General features: G+C 35.2%; 1 protein-coding gene across 1 annotated transcript in view; it reads right to left on the minus strand.

Annotated features, from left to right (window-relative positions):
- The window catches only part of LMBRD1 (LMBR1 domain containing 1), a 227,081-nt gene that overhangs the window by 173,031 nt on the left and 32,637 nt on the right, over positions 1–21,413 (minus strand). The window contains exons 4-6 of the mRNA XM_072642568.1: positions 15,451–15,548; positions 14,557–14,624; positions 2,201–2,286 (exon numbers count right to left, since the gene is read on the minus strand). Coding sequence (XP_072498669.1) covers positions 2,201–2,286; positions 14,557–14,624; positions 15,451–15,548 — 252 coding nt within the window. The remainder of the gene's footprint in view (positions 1–2,200; positions 2,287–14,556; positions 14,625–15,450; positions 15,549–21,413) is intronic.

The following is a 21,413-nucleotide window of genomic DNA, read 5'->3' on the forward strand; positions in this document are numbered from 1 at the left end:
ATGCAAGAGTATATGTATAGATATATATTTTGAGTTTGTGTCTGTGTATATGTATGTATTCATATATGTACATACATGCATGCTTATGACTATGTATGATATGTATGTATGTATATCTCTGTGCTTAACTGTAGTTTTGGGGAGACTTGGGGGGGGTGGGAAGAAAAATACAAAGTAAAAAGTGAAGAGAACAAAAGAAAACTTACAAGGAACCAAGAAAAGATGGACAGTTCTGAACACAATGTGTAGTATTTATTATAGAGGCGTTCTTAAAATGGAAATTTATTGCTATATATTTTGAATCCTCATGTTCTGCAGTGCATATGACAATGCATTTTCTCTTATTTTGTATTTAAGTTTACAACATGCTTCTTTTTTTCTCACTGTGCATTTAAGTTTTAGTATTTAAATCTGAAATAAATTTTTGAAAAGTTGTTACAAAATATGAATGGGTATATGCAAGTATACACATTCTAGTAAGCAAAGTGATTTCTTCACGTTCACAAAGGAAGGATGGCACCTGTAGATGCAAAAATTCTAAATAAACATTCTTATACACATCACATTATGGGAAGCACCACAACACACAAAGGGAAGAAAAGAAGCATTTGTTAAATGCCTACTACATGCCAGGCACTGTGTTAAGTGCTTTACAAGTACTATCTCAAGGTTACGAAATAACTGTTAACTTCGTCAGCCCTGCTGCAGCATTTACACTAAAAATCAAGTCAATTAGCATGGAATAAGTGCTTACTATGTGCCAGATGTAATATTTAAGTTTTGGGGATAAAAAGCAAAACAAAATACAGTCCCTACTCTCAAGGAGCTCACAATTAAATAGGGGAAATAATATGCAAACAACTATATACAAAGATGATACAGATAGGATAAATTGGAATTAGCTCAAAGGAAAAGGCGCTAGCATTAAAGGGGGATCAGGAAAGCCTTCTTGTAGAAGGTAATATTTTAGAGGAGACAACTTCAAGAAACTCAGGGAGTCAGAATATAGAGAACGTGGAGAGAGAATTCCAGTGCAGGGGACAGCCACTAAAAATGTATGGAGCAGAAAAATGAAGAGTAAAGGTAACTAGTTTAAGATTAAAGGCTAAGAGTTAGGCCAATCCAGAAAAGGATGCAATAAAATGTAACTTACTAATTTTTCCAATACTCTAAACAGTATCTAAATGTCTTAAAAGAGAAAACAAATCCAAATAAACTACTAATTTACTTGTACCAAACAGAATCAAGTGCCTATATCCAGGACACTTTGTATTAATAAGCCTGGCAGCCACCATCTCTATTTTTACTGATAATAACAAGATACTAATAGATCACATTTTACTAGATGAGAAAATTCGGAAGTCATACACGTAAACCTCTAAACATTAATTTAATCTTTTTTTTTTTTAAATCAGGGAACAATAGAAATGCTGATTAATGGAGAAAGAATGTGTCTATTAAAAAGAGGTTGTCACAAATACAGCTATTAAGTTAATATTGTTTATCATGTATTAAAACATGCATATACATTTTTGTGAAATATCACCTTTAATATTTAGTACACTTCAAAGTCAGTTTCAGTACTTAAACTGTCTTCTATTACAAAGTGGACACCCATCCTTAATTCAGATCATTCAACAAATTTATCAATTACTACATGCTGAGTACCATGTTAGATACTGAAAGACGATAAACAGTTTGGGCAAGACAGTTGCTGCCCTCACAGAGTTCAGGATAATAGCAAATAATAATAAGCAGGACCACAAATTTAGGGTTGAAAGGATCCCAAAATCAGAGAATTAGTGTTATAAGTGACTTAAATGTTACCTAGTTTAAGTCTCCCATTTTTAGAGGAGCAAAGTGAGGCCCAGAGATGTTAAGTGACTTGCATAAGGTAACAGAAATAACAAATAAAAGTGGGATTTTATTGTGGGTCCTCTGCATGCCACTGCTCTTTCTAATAAACCAAATACATATTTAATAAGTCTATCAGAGTAATGAGATAAATCTGGTACCATGAACCACAAACAGGCAGCATCTCCTTACTTTTAATAATTTTTAAAAAGATGTATGTGTGTATATATACATATATATGTGTATAGATATGTATATATTTGTGCATGGGTATAGTTTATGGTTGTTATAGATCTATTACTCTTGCTAATGCTTTAAAGAATAAAGAATTTAAAAGAATACTTACGACTACTTCCAAGTTCTTCAAACAGGAATTTCACTTTTTCCCACTCCGTAGAATTTTTGTTAGGAACATTCAAAGGAACAAAAGCACTATAAACAAATAAAAGAAAACACCTTAAAGTATTTAAATATATAAGGCTTAATTACACAGTTATTAAAAGAGATCTCACTAATAGCTGTTTCCACCAAAAATGGATGTAAGAACCCCATATAGAAAATCAATTTGTAGTACAGAAAGGGAGAGAAGAAAAATTTCCTCTAATAAACTTGATTATGATAAAAAAATTAACATACTGTCAAAATTTTCTGCTTCAATTTATTTTATATTTAGGTCAATTTGTACTCCTTAAACATTTCACACTCTTTTATGTAATCCATTTCTCATACATTAAAATACGTTTTTAATACTAGAATTATATGAACTGCCAAGTATGAAGGAATAAATGATACAAATGGCATCTATTTATAGACTAGCCCCTCAATTCATACTGAAACATTCCTGGCTGTACTTAAAGTGCATAGGAAAAAAAGTCACAGTACTCCAATTAAAGGAAAAAAAATGATAGTTAAGTTCAGTTCCAACAAATCTTACTGCCCCTTGAAGTAACTCATTCTCCACAGCAACTGCTTTGACTGCTTTCCTCAACCCCAACCTTTTCTCTAAAGCTCGCCACCCACCACATACACAAGAAATTTGATCTCTACCCCGCAGAAAAGTATTTTACAATGTTTCTTCCCTATGCTTATGAATGAGACAGGGAGATAAGGACTGAATGGTAATATATTTGGGTGAATTTGCCACTATTTGAATAAAAAGATACAAAAAACAGTCATCAACAAGTGTAAAGTTGTTTTTGTTTAATATACCATACACCAAATTTATTTTTTAAAATCATTTTTAATTAAGTTGAAGGGAAGTCTCTTGTAGATTATCTAGTAGAATGTTCTTGGTCCTGAGTTTTTCAACATTTTTAACCAATGACTTGAAAGCATATATACCCTTCTATAAAATTTACAGATGGTATAAAACTTGATGGAATAGCTAAAACTCTAGATGACCGAGTCCAAAGCCAAAAAGATTTCAGCAGGCTAGAATAATGTGTCACATAAATGAAAATTAATAAGATTAAATGTGAAGAGTGCTGATTTCTGATTTAGGAGCCTTTGTGTGAAAAGAGGACTCTTTTTTTCTCTTTGATCTAAGACTACAATGTGTTTCCGGATAATCCTGTAGTGAAGAGTGTGTAGGCTTCATGAAGGCCAAACTAAAATACGTGCATTATCACTAAGGAAGATTCCCTCAAGTGAAACCATTTCCCACACATAATGTAGGTTAGGAAAATGTTGGCAAATTAATGGAAAATGAAAGAAGTTATGTTTCTGATTGTTTTTCCCCAAATCAGCATCCCCATGTTCTCAGGATTTGTTTTTTTTGGGGGGAGGGGGGTGTTATATGTTTGCTTTTCTGCCATTCATTTTTATGTCACAATCATTTCTGGGCATCCCATTCGTTCCTCCCCCATGTGAGTTTTTCCTTCATAACTCTCTTCCACCCCCATTCCCAAAGTTAGGCAAAACAAATGAACAGAGAGCATATGACAACATATACAACATTCCACATATAGCCCCCATGCCAAATTCCCATTTCTCCAGCAAAAGGAGGAAAGTATTTCCTCATCTCTTCTCTGGAATTAAGGTTAGTCATTATTCACCATTCAATTTTATGAGCTTTTATTTACAACACTATACATACTGTGTAGATTGAGTATTTCTTTTTCAACAAGTCAGTCAACAAGAAGTACAATGAGATTTTCTATTCTCTGCATCTTTCAATTAAGTGAAGGGGTAGAGATATGACCCATTGTTAAATTTCACTTGTAAAAGATTGCTTCTTCTTCCCTGATAGTCTCTCCTCAAAGATACCCTTAATTCAGATATTTCTTTAATTATTTATGCTCTCTATTACTTCTTTTTTAGGTATTAAAGTCTGCCACTTTTCCCATACCTCTAATATGCTCCCATCCTTCAAGTATTCTGTACATCCAATATATCAAAATCCTGACAATCACACTGTCTTCAGCATTAATCTTTTTTGTATACACTAAATCAAATCTGGCTCCTTTTTCTATTTGTTCTCTTTAATGTCATTCCTAATTCCTCTACATACGCATTTGGGACTGTAATGTTAGGGTTCAAGTGTGGTAGTCCCATAACAGTAGCAGAGAAAATAGTGGTCAATGTGGTTTTTGCAAATTTCTTCCTTTTTTTTCCTCTTTGATCTGTAGTCTTCTTTTTATTTTTATCCTTTAATACCTTTGGTATGATCAACGGTATGCAGCCTGAAGTCCAGGTACCACACCAAGAGGCCTAGAGATGAGTTTCAGAAGTCTGTATAGCAAAAAAGTAAAGATTTATACGATTCAGCTTCCCTTGTGATGCTAATCTATTTTGGTTTTTTGGTATCTTCAATTTGAATGTGGTAACATTTTCTGACCATGACCCAAAATTCTAGATTACATGATACACACAATACACATGTATATATGTATGTTTATATACATATAGATAAATTTTTTTGAGGTACATGATAATCTATATATAAAAATTATTCTCCCTTTTAGGTTTCAATAAAATCTCAATGAAGTTTCTAGCACTGATCACCAAAAAAACTCCTACGTGTATTTGAATTGTTAACTAAATCAAGAGTTCATACTTACAAAAAAACTTGAAGATTCCTAAATAATTTACTTTCCTCACAACCTTTTGAGTTGGGAGGTGCACAATACATTTTGTAAACCTTAAAGCACTATATACATATATATATATATATATATATATATATATATATATATATATATATATATATATATATATATATATATATATATATATATATGAGCGGTCATATTTATTTTATAAAGAAAACTGACTCAAGAGAGGTTAAATGTAGTAACAAATATCATATTAGAAATAAGATTCAAATTTAGATCTCAAGTTTAGTACTCTCCTCAAAGTTCTCCCTAGCAACTAGATTCTCTTATTGTCTATTTGATTTAGGTGAAAAAAGGGAAATGTGCAATAAAATGTCTTAGAATTCCTTCAATTTTCACAGATAAAAATAATTACCAAGGAGAGGAACCATCTCTTTATTACCAAGCACTTCATACATGCAAATATTACAGTTTAACACATCTTTGTGAAGACAAAAGGATATTCATATTAGGGGTACAAACAATTGAGTAACAAAACTTAAAACACACATGCAATTCAAATTTTACATCACTGTATTACATAGAACATAGTAATAAAGAATAATTGAATTGGGTTACTTCACTCAAGGAAGTATAGACAAGCTAAAATACCTGAAAGGTCCATTAATTAATGGAATAAAAGAATTTTATCAATTGCTATATTTGTGTTTATCAGACCTACCTATGACTGGATTAATATTGAAAAATATTAATATAAAACATTAATATTAAAGTATTCTTAGATCTGGTCATACTAGACTAGCAATTTGCAAAAGGCTCCAGCTCCCATTGTCTATATCCATATAAATTCTCAAAAGTAAAACTCCTTAGAATCACTATGAATTATCCTGCAAATTTCCAAGTAGAGTTGGTTACCTGGGACAAATGCTCTGTGACTCTAGTTACTGGTTTCAGAAATAATGATTAAGAGAAAAGTTACTTAAATAACCAAACATTAAAAAAAAAAAAAAAAAGAAACCGAGCAACCCATAAACTCTCAAAAGGAGAAAAAAAATCCCAGTGTATACAGACTTACATGTAATTTCTATCACACAGTCAAAGAAAAAATTAATTCCAATATTACATGAACTATTGGGGAAAACAGGAAAGTAAGGGATGTTACTAAACTCTTTCAAAGATGCAATTATTGTAATGATACCTACACCAGAGAAAGATAAATCAGAGAAAGAAAACTGTAAATCAATAATCCTAATGAACATTGACACAAAATTAGTCAATAAAATACTAGCAAAAAGGTCATAAAAACATTATACACTAAGATCAAGACATACTTACACCAGCAATTCAAGGTTGTTCCAATATGAGCAAACAAAAAATAAAATCACATGACTACAAGAATAGATGCCAAAAAGCCTTTGAAAAACTCATAAGCAAACAAAGAATAGAGAGGATTACAGAAGATAAAATAATTAAAAGTGAAATATTTTTGCACAAATGAAGAAAAATAATTGAGGAAAAAAAACTGCAGATAGTTTCTCTGATAAAGGTCTCGTTGCCAAAACACATAAGAAAGTGATTCAAATTTTGAGAATAAGAACTATTCCCCAAGTGACAATTGTCAAAGGATGTAAGTAATTTTTAAAAGAAAAAAGTCCAAGTTATCAAAAGCCTTGTTAAAGAGAATGCTCCAAATCACTACAGAAATGACAATTAAGCCAACTCCATGGTTCCACTAACACCCATAGATTGACAAAGCTGACAAAAAAGGAATATAATAAATGTTATAGTTGTGGAAAAAGAGGCACATTAATGCAATATGAATAATTCAGCCATTCTGGGAAGCAATTTAGAATTGTAATAAAAAGTTACTAAACTGTGTATGCCTTCTGACCTAGTTAATACCATTACTGGCCCTTTCTCCTAGAAAAAGAAAAGCTTAGCTCTAGTTCTTTCTTTCTATCTATCTATCTATCTATCTGTCTATCTATCTATCTATCTATCTATCTATCTATCTATCTATACCTACACACACACCTGCAGATATTACAGATGATACACCTCAATTGAAGTCACTGATAAATGCACTGAAAAACACAGGGTAAGAGCAGCGCTATTTGCTAATAAAGACTCTTCCAGATTGACGATGATCAATTCTCAAATCACTTGCCCAGCTATAAATCCACCTTATCGTACTATCACCCTGACTACTCAGAGTAATCTTACTATTATGAACAGCACTACCCTAGTTCATAGTTCATTAACCTACCAAAAATAGGAAATGATGTTTGTCTGGAATAACATTTAATGAATCCATGACTGGGAAAGTCACTCAATTTCCTTCAAAGTTTCTTATCTATAAAATGTATGTATGTATGTGTGTGTGTGTGTTTGTGTATGTGTGTGTATGTTTGCTTTTTGTGGAAAACCACTGGACTAGATGGCCTGAGGTCCCTTTCACCTTTAGTTCTATGAGCTATGATACTTCCTAATGATTAATTAAATACTTAAAAACACTCATTAAGTAGTAACTTCTAAAACAGATGTCATCAGGTCTCTAGTTTGAAGAACCCTCTTCTTTTTTCACTTTCAGAAATCTGGAAAATATCTGCCCATCTCCATAATTTCTCAAAGATAATGGAAAGCAGCGTGGCAAAGACATGAGCAAAAGTCTTCCAGGAAAAAAATTTATTTGAGTAAGATGAAAAAGCATTTAAAACAGCTAGGTCATCAATTACTAGCACCTCATGTATCTTAGGTTTCATTCTTTTCAGTCTACAGACCATTCTCCTTGAGTAAGACCAAAACAAAAATAGAAATTAGATAGTTCTAGTCTCTCTACTTTCCTATCATCTATTTTACAGTCTCTCCACACCAAGCACTCAGCTTCTTCTTCATCTTTTTGTTTTCTCAGTTCAAATATAACTTTTAAAAGTCTTGTGAACATCAGTATTTTACTCAGATTTTTACTTTCTTCTGGGCTTTATCAACATGATTCTTATTTACTGATCTTATATTCTATCTTTTATATATGTTCTTTTAGAAAATCTGAACTCCACATATAAAGTATAACAGATTTTCTTTAGATGTCTCCTCCTTTTCTTGGGTATCAGAATAAATTTATGATAGTGAGAATTTTATTCTTGAGACCCTCCCTAAGTAGTCTTCTCTCACTCTCTCCCTCCCCCCCCCCAAAATAGTCTAGTGCTATAGGATCATGCCTATGTTCATGAACTTTGAGATCTATAAGAAAGGTATATCACCAGGGAAGAAACTGCAGTATGAGAAGAAAGGAGCCCAGGACAGAGATTTGAGGAATATCAGCATGAAGGGGGTGAAAATCAAATGATTAACCAAAAAAGGAAATTGTAAAGGAATGTTAAGATGGGTATAAAGAGAACTGGAAGAGAACACATCCAAGAATACAAATCAGTCAGAAGATACATAGAGCTCAGTAAGGGTGGGGAAATGAGAAATGGCCACAGGACTGAACAGTTAAGAAATAAATGGTAACCTTGAAGAAAGCAGTTTCAGTATGACAAGGGAGGACAGAAACTAGATTTCATTAAGTGAGAAGTACAGTGGAGAATGAGTATAAATAACTCTAGGACTCTACTAAAAGGCAAAAAAGATAGAAGAGGATAGCATGAGGGGATTGAAGGGTTAAGAAAGGCTCAGCAAGAACAGAGGCAATATGAATGTGTTTATACATAGCAGGGAAGGACAGAGTCAAAGAGAGATTGCAGATGTGACTGATATGGCAAGGTCAAAAAAGAAAAGCTGCTGAAAGTGAAAGGATAGGATAGAGGGCACAAGGAGAAGGGCTACATGTGACACAAAGGGTTAATTCTTTGCAAGAGCAAAGGGGAAAAAAAAGGATGGGTAAAGTGAGGAAATGTAGACAGCAAGAAGAGACAAGTCTTTCTAGGTGCATGGCAGAGTGAGAGAGAAACAGAAACAGGGAGAAAGAGCTCCTCGGGGAATGGAGAGATCAGATGAAGAGATGTTTTGTGTATGAAGGTTGCAAGGAACTTGGATATATTTATAGGCAGTAAGTTAGAAGTAAGCAGAAAGGGAGGAATTAAAAATGAAAGAAAATGCGAATAATCACTGGGACAAGTTCCTGGAAGAGAAAGGAGTTGAGATCAAGAACACAAGTAAGAAGTGTTCTTACCTTAGCAAAGTGTCTAAAAGTAGCAATAGAGAGAATATGCAAATTATTCTTTCTGGCCTACTGTTAAGGAACACAACAGAAGCAACCTTCATGAGCGTGAGAATCCAAAGACACTCTTCTGAAAGGGTCAGGTTTTGGTGAGCACTTGAAGATGGGAAAAATCCAGCACAGTACAGAAACCAAATCGTATCTTGGCAATCACTTGCTTAGTCTAGTGTTCATATCCTCTAGCTTCCTTTTCTCAATTTCCAAACTCCATATGAAAGCAGTGATGAAAATTCCACAAATGTCCCCCAAGTTTCTTAGTTTCCTGCCTAAGACTTTACAGCCCCATGTGATTCTTTTCAGGTAACTTCTAACAGTCTCATAGCACTCAGCAATTATTCCCCACTGCTGGTGATTCATGTAAAAATTAAAAAGTCTCAGTAGGTTCTTAGTCATATTCTATAAATGTCACACTTTCTTTTCCTTCTGCTAATCTGTTGAAAATCTTCTTTTATTCTTTTCTGCTACTTGAATCTTTCTTCCTAGTCCCCTTCTTGGATCATTTCTTCCATCGTGTCTAAGAACTCTTTGCTCTTTATTACTTTAAAGTACATACAGGCATTTCTCAATTCCTTTCCTTTAGCAACAAGAACAACTTTCACAATAATACATACAAACAAAAAAAATGGCACTATCACTGGTAGCTTTACCTTTGGTAGTGAAAGAGACAAAAAGTTTTCTAAATGGAAATAGTCTTTTTGTGGTAACCTTGAAAACATCTACAAAATTAGCAGGCATATCTGAACTGAGAGACAAGGATATATAAAGTAACAGGGATATTTTTAAGAGATAACACAGGAAATCACTGAAGTAACTAGAATTAGGAAGGGCTGATCTAAAAAGGCTTCACAAAATAGGTAAAATTCAGTTTTTCCAGCTCCTCAACTCCTCCATTACTACTTTCCTGACTAATTAGAAACAGAAAAATAACGTTAAATCAAATGTTTGGACAACAGAATTTGTAGGCAATAAAGGTTCAGACAACCAGACTATGACATATCCTTTGTTAATGACACAGTTCCAATAGAAAGAAAATTAATATAATCCATCTCCTTTTGATGAGTACTCAGCATAGACTGAGTGCTGGACTTGAAGTCAGAAAAACAGACCCAAATGCCACCTCTAAGAGGCCATGTGGCCATGGCAAATCACTTCATCTCTCTAATCTTCAGCTTCCTCACCTGCAAAGTAGAGAAAATACCATATATGGTACCTATCACACAAGACTTCTATTAGGTTTAAATGAAATATACATAAAATAATATATAATACATGAAATAATACAAAATAATATACACAAAACATACCATAAAAATGTCAGTTATTAGTTGGAAATAGAACAATAGCTTTCAAAACCAACATTAGAAAGATAACTTTTACATTAATTCTTTCTACGTATAGGCACTTCCATTTTCCCATGTCTTTCAAAATGGTTAAATCTGAAGTTTTTCCTTTAGTCAAAATGTAGGTTGCGCAACCCAATTTATTCCTCAAATTAACTTAACATGGACTCTAATAATATAAAAAGTACTTAAATATCAATATTCTCACTTGACCCACCAGATAATCCTGTGAGATTATCTTTTTTATTGAGTAGGATTTGTCATTTGATCCTCACAACAAGTCTGCAAGAAAACTGGGGAAAACAGAGGTTAGGTGACTTGCCCATGGTCACACAGCTAGTAAGTGAAAAGGGGAAGATGCAAAAAGTATGGGGAATGAATAGAAATCTATACCTTCTGATTCCAAGTGTAGCATTTTTTCCACATTATCTTGGAAAAAGCTAAGTTAAAGTATTTCAGTAGATGGGAGAGGGAGGTGAGGAAGGAAAGCTATATTGAGCTTCAAACCTATCAACCTTGAGGCTCTTAAAGGTATCCCCTCACATTATCATTTTAGAATCTGGACTTGGCTAGAATCAAACTCACTAACTTTACCATAAAGTCAGGTGCTGTTTTTACTAGCAGTTATAAATCATTTATTTACAGGCAAATTATAAGAAAGCTATGAATATGTCACCTTCAAAAGAAGCCATACTGCTTCCAGGATATAAAATAGAATAATATTACTCTAGATATAATCAAAGTTTCAGTTAGTAAGTTTAAAAAAAAACCCACTTCTTATATTTTCAAAATGACAGAACTGCTTCTTAAATTTACTAACAAGATGAAAAATGTATTTATTTTCTAGTAGTATATTCCCTCCAGAAATTAAAAAAATAAAATTTGAATCAAACAAAAATAGCATTCAACATCTTTTCAGTCAAAGCATATCAACAAACATTTATTAAGCACTTACTGTGTGCCAGGCACTGTGTATGATGAACAAAAGGAAAGGTAAAAAGGTAAAACATGGTCCCTGCCCTCAAAGAGCTCATTTTCTGTTAGGGAAGACTACATCAGAAGGCCTAGTGCCTACATCACTAAGAGGTAAAGTCACACTAAGAGATGAAGTCACACAGCCAGTATGTGTCTCACAGGTGGGACTGGTAATCAGCACTAGTTCCAAGATAAGCTCTCTAGCCACAATGCCAGCCCACCTCTCAAGTAACACTATTATACTACATATTTCATTTTTTTAAAAAGCATCTGCATGAAAACTAAGTTCTCATTATGGATTGCTGAATAAATATAGAAAGCAAAATAGAACTCTACTTGCATTCTTATCTTTTATCTTACATAGGACCTATCTCTTCCCCTCTTATACTTTCCTTAAAGGTAACCTTCATGCATCTATAGATTCTCATACAAGTTTTATAAAAATGGGAAGTATAGTATAATGGATGGAGTTGGCTATGGAACCAGGAAAACCTGAATTAAATTCAAAGAGATACTATGTCTCTGGACAAAACACTAAGCCTCTTAGCATTCTAATCACCTCTCTGAGACTACAAGTTGCTGAGGAAGTACTGACATTGGTAGAGGGGGTTTTCCTCATCTGGGATTTCTCCACACCAAGGAAACCATACATTTCCAATTCAATCTCCTGTTCTTATATATGTAAACGTAAGAATAACAATCAAGTCAAAAAGTATTTATTAAGTACATACTATATGCCAAGCACTGTGCTTAGCACAGGGAATACAAGTGTAGTTTGTCCTTCATTTTGAAGAGGACCAATGACATCACAGACTGATGGCTTGACTCAGGCAAATTAGATTTAAATGAGGCAGAGTTGCAGTCTCTCTTCTTAAGTCCAGCAGCAAGACAAAAGTCAAGATGGTTGGCAATGGTCCCAGGATGCAGTGGATAACCTTAGCGTCAATGTCTGAACAAGCTTTAAGTGCTCCATAGTGCATACTTCAGCTACCTTCATGGCCACTTGAACAAATTATTCTCATTCATCCATTCCACCTGGGAAAGTCTTCACATGCTTGGGGTAGACATCTGAACCTTTACCCCCAACTCAGTTTACCAGGATGTGGTCACTGCACATGCTATAGATTCTTGGAGGCCAGGTGAGAACTGTGTGAAAAGTGGACAAGCAGCCCTGAAAAGAGCTTGGCAAGCACTCATACCAAAGGTGTTAGTCCTCCTGAACACTTCATACACCCAATTCCAAAGTGAATTCCATGGCTGAAGTGTGGCTTCAAGATGAGCAGTTGCCTAGAGAAGAATACTCTCCATGTTCATGCCTTCCTTTATCACTTTATTCTCATTTCTTCTGTTGCTGTTAATCATTTTTCAGTTGTGTCCACCTCTTCGTGACCCCACTTGGGGTATTCTTTGCAAAGAAAATGGAGTGATTTGCTATTTCCTTCTCCAGCTTATTTTGCAGATGAAGAAACTAAGGCAAACAGAGTTGAGTGACTTGCCCAGGGTCACACAGCTATTAAGTACATGAGGCTGGATTTGAACTCAGGAAGATGAGTCTTCCTGAGTAGAGGCCTGGCATTCTATCCACTTTGTCACCTAGACGCCTCCCAGTTCTCAAATCAAGAATGTCTTTCTTTACTCACATACCCAAATCCCATCTCCATTGAAGCCTTCCTCAGCTATTCTAGCTCACAATGATCTCTTATACTTCTCTAAATTCCTATTATATTTACTTAGTATCATAAACTAGTATCATCATATGTACATTTTGCTTCTTGAGCTAGACCTTAAACATATGCTTTCCATCTGCCTTTTTGCTTATTTTCACACCATGAGTTGTCATTTCTTCTATCAGTGTGCTTGCTTCTAATAACTCCCCCTGTCCACCACATACTTTCTAATGACCTATTGTCTAGGAAAAAAAGACATTAAAACTTTTTAGAATTGCATCTTAAGAAAAAGCAAGTACTAAATAAGGGCATCTTCTTCAAGGAAAATCAATGCATTAACTATTTAGTTCATTATGTAGCACATATTTGAGACTATTAGATAGATGCAATATGTTACTGTCTATACACAAACAGCCTTATGTATAAATAGGAAGCAAATGAATAGGAAATATGTTTGCATATACATGCCTACACACCTACAAAGCATTTTGGGTGTAAGTGTGTGTGTGTGTGTGTGTGTGTGTGTGTCTGTGGGTCTGTGTGTATGTGTCTGTGTGTATGCGTGTGTACTCGGGCAAGTGAGACCAGCTGCTCTTGGTTTGACTCTACCATCAAGTTCATCATGTCCCATTCCAATCACAAAATGTTCAACTGGAAAAGACTATGCAGTTCATTTAATCCCATACCCTCATGTTAAGGACAAGGAAACCAAAGCTCAAGGGGGTTAAGTGATTGCACAAGGTCAAACAAGTTCAATGTTTTTCCCACCATATTACCCTCTCTCCCTAATTCATTTTTTTTCAATTTTACTTAAATTTGCTAAGCAAGAGGTATTTTACATCAAGACCTGCCATACATATAAGTATGGAAAATTACGCACAACTCAAGGTAAAAATAAGACAAATTTTTCCCCAAGAGAACATTTAAAATGAAAGGCAGAAATTAGTGTGCTAATGAAAAGGGGGGAAAAGTGTAAAGGGAAATTTCTGAATGACATTTATATTGCACTTTTTACAAACTCTAAAATGTTTTACATACAATAACTCTTCAAAGAAAATAATTTTTTGGACAGTCCCGGGATTTCATTGGTATAGAAAGGTCTTAGTGAGGAAATTTCCCCAACAAGGCACATGTCTTAGAGAGTTTTCTGTAGCACTAAGAAGGGAAGGGCCCTGTCTAAGGTCACAATGAGAACCAAAGGTGAAATTTGAACTCAGATCTTCCTGATTTTGAGGTTAGCTACTTCAGGAAAATCTCAGAAACTGCTTCACAGTCAAAGAAAAGATTCAAAGATGTTAAGTGAAATCTGCGCAAGACTACACTCTACCAAGTGTCAGAAGTGCCTCTGAGTGCAGCACTCCTTCCCCTTTACCAAATAATCTCTCAAATAAGCACAATAAAAAATGTTGAAGAATGTTAGCACTGTTCATACAAGTGACAATACTTACCCCACCAAAAGAAGAAGTGCACAAATGACAGCAAATCCCAAAGTATACTTGAAAGCCGTTTTAATTTGCTAGAGATATTAAAGTAACAATGTAAGATTTAGGAGACATTTTAAGTTAAATTTTTTTCTATCATAAAATCTAAAAAATGGTTATGTCAAAAGCACATTTAATTTCAAAATGGAACATTTTTTACTTTTTTAAAGATGAGATATATTTTTTTAACTGTAACATGCCACCTTACATACATTTTTGCAAACTATACTGTCTTCAATTTTTGTTGGACAATTAGGCTTTTATGTGAACTGTAATGGCTATCTTCCCATCTTCCAGTGTTCTCTCAGTAGGAGATTATTCTAGTAAAATCCTTAAAGATAGATCTTTCTCTTCAAAGCAAGAAAAACTCACTAATTTTCTTCCTTTCCTCCCCCTACTTTTTGAATGGAAAATAACAATCTAATTTAAAATGAGATGCAAAGTTAAGCATTTTGAATGAAGCTAAGTGATCATTATATATATGTGTATGTAGTATTTTGCAAACACTAATAATAAAGGCGATGGCAATTAGAATATATAAACCTAGCAACTGCAAAACATGTTAAACCAGTTAGCAACAGCTACCATACACGCCTTAATAAAAGTGATGGTGAGAGAGCAATAAAATGATTCTTGAAAATTTTAAGTTTTTCTTTTATAAGACTAAGGAACTTGGACTCCACAATGGGGAAACAGCACAAAGACCACTACTCTATCTTTTCACTTTTCCTCTGACATTCAGGCTCTTTATACTTTTTGTATGGTGGAAAGGACAATGAATGAGAAAGAATATCATCTATATTCTCATTCTTAGGCAATTTTTCCTAAGTTAAAATGTCTAAATAAAATAGAGATACTTACAGTACACCTACTAGTATCATCTTCCTCCTTTTCCTCATAATAGAAGTAGACAAATGGTATCCACAAAAACACACAGAACAATATTACAGAATATAAAGCTGTGAACAAAGAGAAAAGGTTCAATGATTTTATGGAAAAGTGTACTGATAACTACACAGTGTAATAGATATTAAAAATGGATAATCTGTAATACAACAAATTTCTATGGCATCTTCATTACAATATTCCCCACTCCAACATACATTACACTTCTATTTTTCCCCCTCCTCATATGATCAAACATCTAAAGCTAAAAGAACCCTAAAGACAATGTAGCATAATCCTGTCTTTAAAGGTTAAGTGACTTGCCCAGGCACACAAGTAATGACTGCCAAAAGCAGGTCTTCTGAGTATACAATGAGTTGATTTCCCCCTTCATTTCTCCCATTCAGCCTCTCTCCTCCCTTAATCCTGACTCCATCTTCTTATCCTCTCATTATAACTCAATGAATTTAATTATATTAATTCTAATCATTTGATGAAAAGCAAAATGGTAAATAAACCTAAATAACAGAATAAGCATATTGTATTTAAATTCATTCCATTACATTTCATGACTAATACAGAAGTTATAGACTGATTTATATAATTATGTAAATACAAATATGAAAAAACCCTGTAAGATTTAGGGACATTATTCCTTCCTGTTTTGACTGAGATACATACATACCAAGTATCCCCAGTGTAGAATAAATAGTTCTAACAAAGTTTTACAAAAATAAATCACATTTACCCACTGACTTCCACAATAAAAATTAGATGCATATGTTCACATAACAGAATTAAGTGGACAACTTGCAAAATGAGAAGGGCTGGGAAAATCACTAACTCCATAACTTTGTGAATATTTTCCAATAGCAATTTATTTTTATTTTGGCATAATTTACCAATTTTGGGATCCTCTCGTTAACCTCCTTCTTCCAACATCAGCATCATCAGCATCAACAAGTTTATTAAACATGTACTAAGCACTGGGAATAAAAAGACAAAAACAATGCCTCTCACATTCCAATAAGGAAGGTAAGATTAAAAAAAAGTATGTACAAAAAAGTTGTAATATAAATTGGAGAAATTAGTAGAGAAAAGGCACTAGTAGATCAGAGAACAAGAAAGGCAAAAGGTAGAATGTAAGTTGACTCTTGAATAAAACCAAGGGAGCCAAGGGCCAAGATAAGAAGGAAAATAATTCCAAGAATGGGGCTGGGGGCAACTTTTTAAAAATGCAGAGAACAAAATGAAGTTCTGAAGAAGCTAGACAGGGCACTTTTAAAAGTAACATGTATAATGTATCAACATATGGTTCCCTGAGACCAGGAAACTGCCTAACCTCAAGCTCTTCTCCAGCCAAGACTAGAAGGTATGTAAGCCTCCCCTCTCTCCCTTTCCCCTTCTTGCCCTACAGCTGGGGTTGCTTTCCAATCACCTAGGAAGGATTGGAGGTGCTTTTCAGGCAGACAGTTACAAGGCTGTCTCAAACTCAGCCTGATGCTCCCAGGCTCTCGGTTCAGTGGTTCTGTTCAAGGACATGGACCTGGGGCACACCTTCCCCAGCATAGAGGACAAGGACAGACAACTCTACTCAGAAGCATATCCCCAATTCCGTCAATTCTCTCAATTCCTCTAGCGCTAGGGAACTGGGAAAACTGAACATGCTTTTTGGTTTCTTGAGGTTTACTTACTCCATTCCCTTTAAACCCCTAGGTAAGAACTGGAAAAAGAAAGCTTTGTGCCTGGTCTCTATGATCTAGAGGACCAAGATAAATTGTAAAAGTTCAAAGAAAAATTAAGATTCTTCCTGTAATTCTGGTTCTTGACCAAACAAATTAAAGCCACAATATAAAGTTTGAACAGCTAAAAACATCTTGGCAAATTCTGGAGGTTTTGTGATTGATAATTAAAGAGTTTTGAAATATCTTCTTATAACCCTAGTTGAAGCATCTTCCACCACTTCCTGCCCTTTAGTCAAGAGGAAGTACCACCCAGGCAGCACAAGGTGAGAAGCCAGCCACTGGTAAGCCCATCCTTAATAATTTTTACATGATCTGGAAATGTGATTGATGTCATCTGAAGTTCAAAATTTAAAATTTTGACTGTTGGTTATTGTTTTAATGTGTAAACTTGCCAAAAAGCTTTTTTGGGTAATGGAGTTCCTAAACAATGAATCTGGCTTGCTGAGAATTTGCAAGTATATTGAAATAGGTTTAAAATTTGAGATGTAAATCCTGGAAAAGTTTTTCTTAAACTATAATTAGAGAAACTTGTTGTTTGAGGTGAAAGCTCCTGGGACTTCTGTAACTGATTTTGTTTTGAGTTCTCTGGTAGATCATAATAATCCATCCATAATCAATAGTCAATAATCCACCATCTGAGAGAAATACCACAAGTTGCTCAGAGAGAATGTGATACAGGTTGGGGGAGGTCTGTATCTGGGAAAAGTTGAGAAGACAATTTTAGCCTCAGTCTAAGCTGGGATCCTCATTGTGCTTCCCCATTGTGTTTCTTTGAAAAAGGATGTTACCCACCTAGCTATTCCTGAGTCTGGCTATGAGATGGAACTCATGACTGCAGGACTGGAAAACTGTGAATTATGTGAATTCTAAGAATATTTTATGCTGTATAAATCTTGTCCCTGCTTTATCCTTTTATAGCAAATTTCTATAATCAGAGCAAATAAATGATCAGTAAAAGATCTAAACATAATGCAAGTGTGTAGGATCTTGCTGTTTTGACCTGAATGTGTAGTCATTACATACCTAAACAATTGAAATTAAATCAGAAACATCTTCAGTTTGCTTGGGGGAAGAGAATTTCAGTGCAACCAATTTTCTTAGAGGGAGGTAACCTATTTGGCTTAATCATTACTTAAGTATCCTCCCAAGTCTCTTGTAGCAATTGGAGTAAAAAGGCAGTCTCCGGCAAATTCATTTGTGTAACTATTGAACCCCAGGGTGGAAAATTTCTACCTGCAAAAGCGTTACTTAAACTTTTGAGAATAAGGTCAGATAATCCTGCAGGTCAAATGCAGACAATTTTAATGGGGCTTGTGCACTTCTACTTCTTCCTTTAGTGGGTCCTGCAGACTTGCATGTCAGATTTGTGTCTTCCAGATTCACATACAGTTGGTAGCAAACAGTGGGTACCAATCAATGACCTCCCCCCACCCTATCATCCCCTGGATGCACCCTGTGCTGGATTCCAATCAACCTCCTCTTTGGGACCTCCTAGAGGCAGGGACAGCTCTATGCCCTTTGCCAGAAAGAAGCAGTTTCAGAAGCCCAGACATTCGCCCTTACCACAAAAGAATTTGAGTTCCATTTGTTTGAGGGGGGAATGATGGCAATGGGATCTGAACCCCAAAAAGGAAAAGCTCCAGCACTTTCCCATGGAGCCGTGGTCCCTGGCACTCCCCTGGGGCAATTGGCCCTTTCCAGTTAATTAACTGCCCTTTCATTGTCTGCACCTGGCCCATTGCTCTAGACCATTGCTCTTTAAAATTCCATATAGGCCCTCTTTTCTAAACCCACAGTCTTTCTATATAAAAGATCCATACTGCCTCTAGGGGCTCAAATTCCTTAAGAGTCTGGCCAATATGGCAGATTTTTTAGAATCATGCCCCCAGTGACTCGTGTTCTAATAAATCTTGTCTTTGGCTGAAAGTGCAGCCAGGTCTCTAACAACTCTATCGTGCTATCTTCTCAAGGGAATTTTATGCTTTTCATATTCCTCAGTATCTAACCAGGCACAAAGATGTTTTAATTTTCATTTACTAAATTATGCAGTCAACAAATATTGAATGTACTGTGCTAGGGACCCATAAACATTACTTTTCTATTGTTCCTGTTATTCTACTATTTTAGTCCTTTTTTTAGGCATGAAGTTAGCATTTTTAGACTTAAATTTGTTCAAGCACCACTATTGATATTTTATACCCATTATACAGCTCCCTCCCACTCACCCAAGTATGTTCAGTACTTAGTGGAAATTTTTTTTTTAACATTTTTTCATTCAATATCAGTTATTTGTATTCTAGAAACTACTCATGATTTGGTGAATGTCTTTCTAACTATGCCTTTACCTAAGAGATAAAAGTATAATGAAGAGTTAAACTTCATTAGAAGTTAAGTGTTAAACAAGGAAGTCCTGGGTTCAAATCTGGTTCTGACCTAGACTATGTCAGTGTGGACAAGTCACTTATACCCTAAATCACCTTGGACAAGTCATTTAACCTCTGTGAGCCTCAGCAAACTCTCTAAAACTAAGTCTTTCAGTCTTTCTTAAGTGAAATAAGTTTACACAAAGAAACAACAGATCCTTAACATATTGAGGATTGCTTTCACTAAATATTATTGTTGACTCAGCTCTAGAGACAAAGAAATATTTATTCTGGTAGAGTTTTGGTATTAATACCAAAAAAAGTGTTTAGAAAAGAATTTATAATATTGGTGATTAACAGGATTGTTTGAGATACCCTTAGAAAAGCAAGCTAATGACGGTGAAACAATGACTTCCTTCATTCCTTCCTTTCTTTCATGTAAGGGAGGGGGTAGAGCCAAGATGGCAGAGTACAAGCAGGGACTCCCTTGAGCTCTCTCCAAAACTCCTCCAAATACCTATTAAAATAACTCTAAGTAAATTCTAAAGCAGCAAAACCCACAAAAAGACAAGAGTAAAGCAAATTTCCAGCCCAAGACAACCTGGATGGTCGATGAGAAAGGTCTGTTGCACCAGACGGAGAGGAGGGCAGTCCAACACAGGTGCCTGCAAAGACAGGGGCCATACCCAACCTATACCTCCAGGGACTGAATCACTGGCAGCTGAAGTGGTTTCCAGACTTCACAACCCACAAAAACCAAAGACAACTTAGAAGGTCACTGGGAAAGATCTGTTGGACCTGGGTAATAGAAGAATAGAGGCCAGCCCTAGAACCAGTGAAGTCCCAGGGTAGCGACTGCAGCAATGCTGGCAGTGCCTGCTTCTAGAGCTCTCAGCCCACAGACGGTAAGGTAAGGCAATTGAACAACTGGTCAGAAGGAAATCTCTTTGCTGACAGCGAGGCAGGACTCTTGCTTTGCCTATACTTGGAACTAAGTCTCAGCCCTGGGTGGCAGTCCCAAAGAAAGGAGGAGCACTGGCATAACAGACCTTGTGGCAGCAGTGGAAAAGGAACCCTCCTCATAGTTCCAGGGCAGAAAAGGGTGCTTGTGGTCACTCACAGACCAAAGCACAGGCCATGAGAGGAATAAATACATCTCCTTAGATCATAGCATCTTAGAAGAACTGAAAACTTACAGATCCCTAGAAATATCTCTGAAAACAGCTGCATAAAACCCCTGAAGCTTGGGACAGTACACCTTCCACACTGGAAACAGAGCCTTACCTTAACAAAGAGTTAAAAAGTCAAGTAACTGGCTGGGAAAATGACCAAACAGCAGGAAAAAAAAAAACAAAAAACAACTTCAGACTACAGATCTTATTTTGGTGACATATTAGATCAAAACATACAACCAGAAAAAGACAACAAAGTCAAAGCTCCTGAATCCAAAGCTTCCAAGAAAAGTATGAATCAGGGCCTGGAAGAGCTCAAAAAGGATTTTGAAAATAAAGTTACGAGAAGTAGAGCAAAAATTGCGAAGAGAAATGAGAGTGATGCAAGAAAAACATGAAAAATGAGTCAACAGCTTGCTAAAGGAGAACAAAAAAAAATACTGAAGAAAATACCCTTAAAAAACAGACTAGGCCACATCATAACAGAGGTCCAAAAAGCTAATGAGGAGAAGAATGTCTCATAAAACAGAATAAGTCAAATGGAAAAGGAGGTCTAAAAGCATACTGAAGAAAATAATTCCTTAAAAATTAGAATGAAACAAATGGAAGCTAATGACTCTATGAGAAATCAAGAAACAGTAAAGAAAACCAAAGGAAGG

Source organism: Notamacropus eugenii, chromosome 2, assembly GCF_028372415.1.
Source record: "Notamacropus eugenii isolate mMacEug1 chromosome 2, mMacEug1.pri_v2, whole genome shotgun sequence".
Classification (NCBI taxonomy): Eukaryota; Metazoa; Chordata; class Mammalia; order Diprotodontia; family Macropodidae; genus Notamacropus; species Notamacropus eugenii.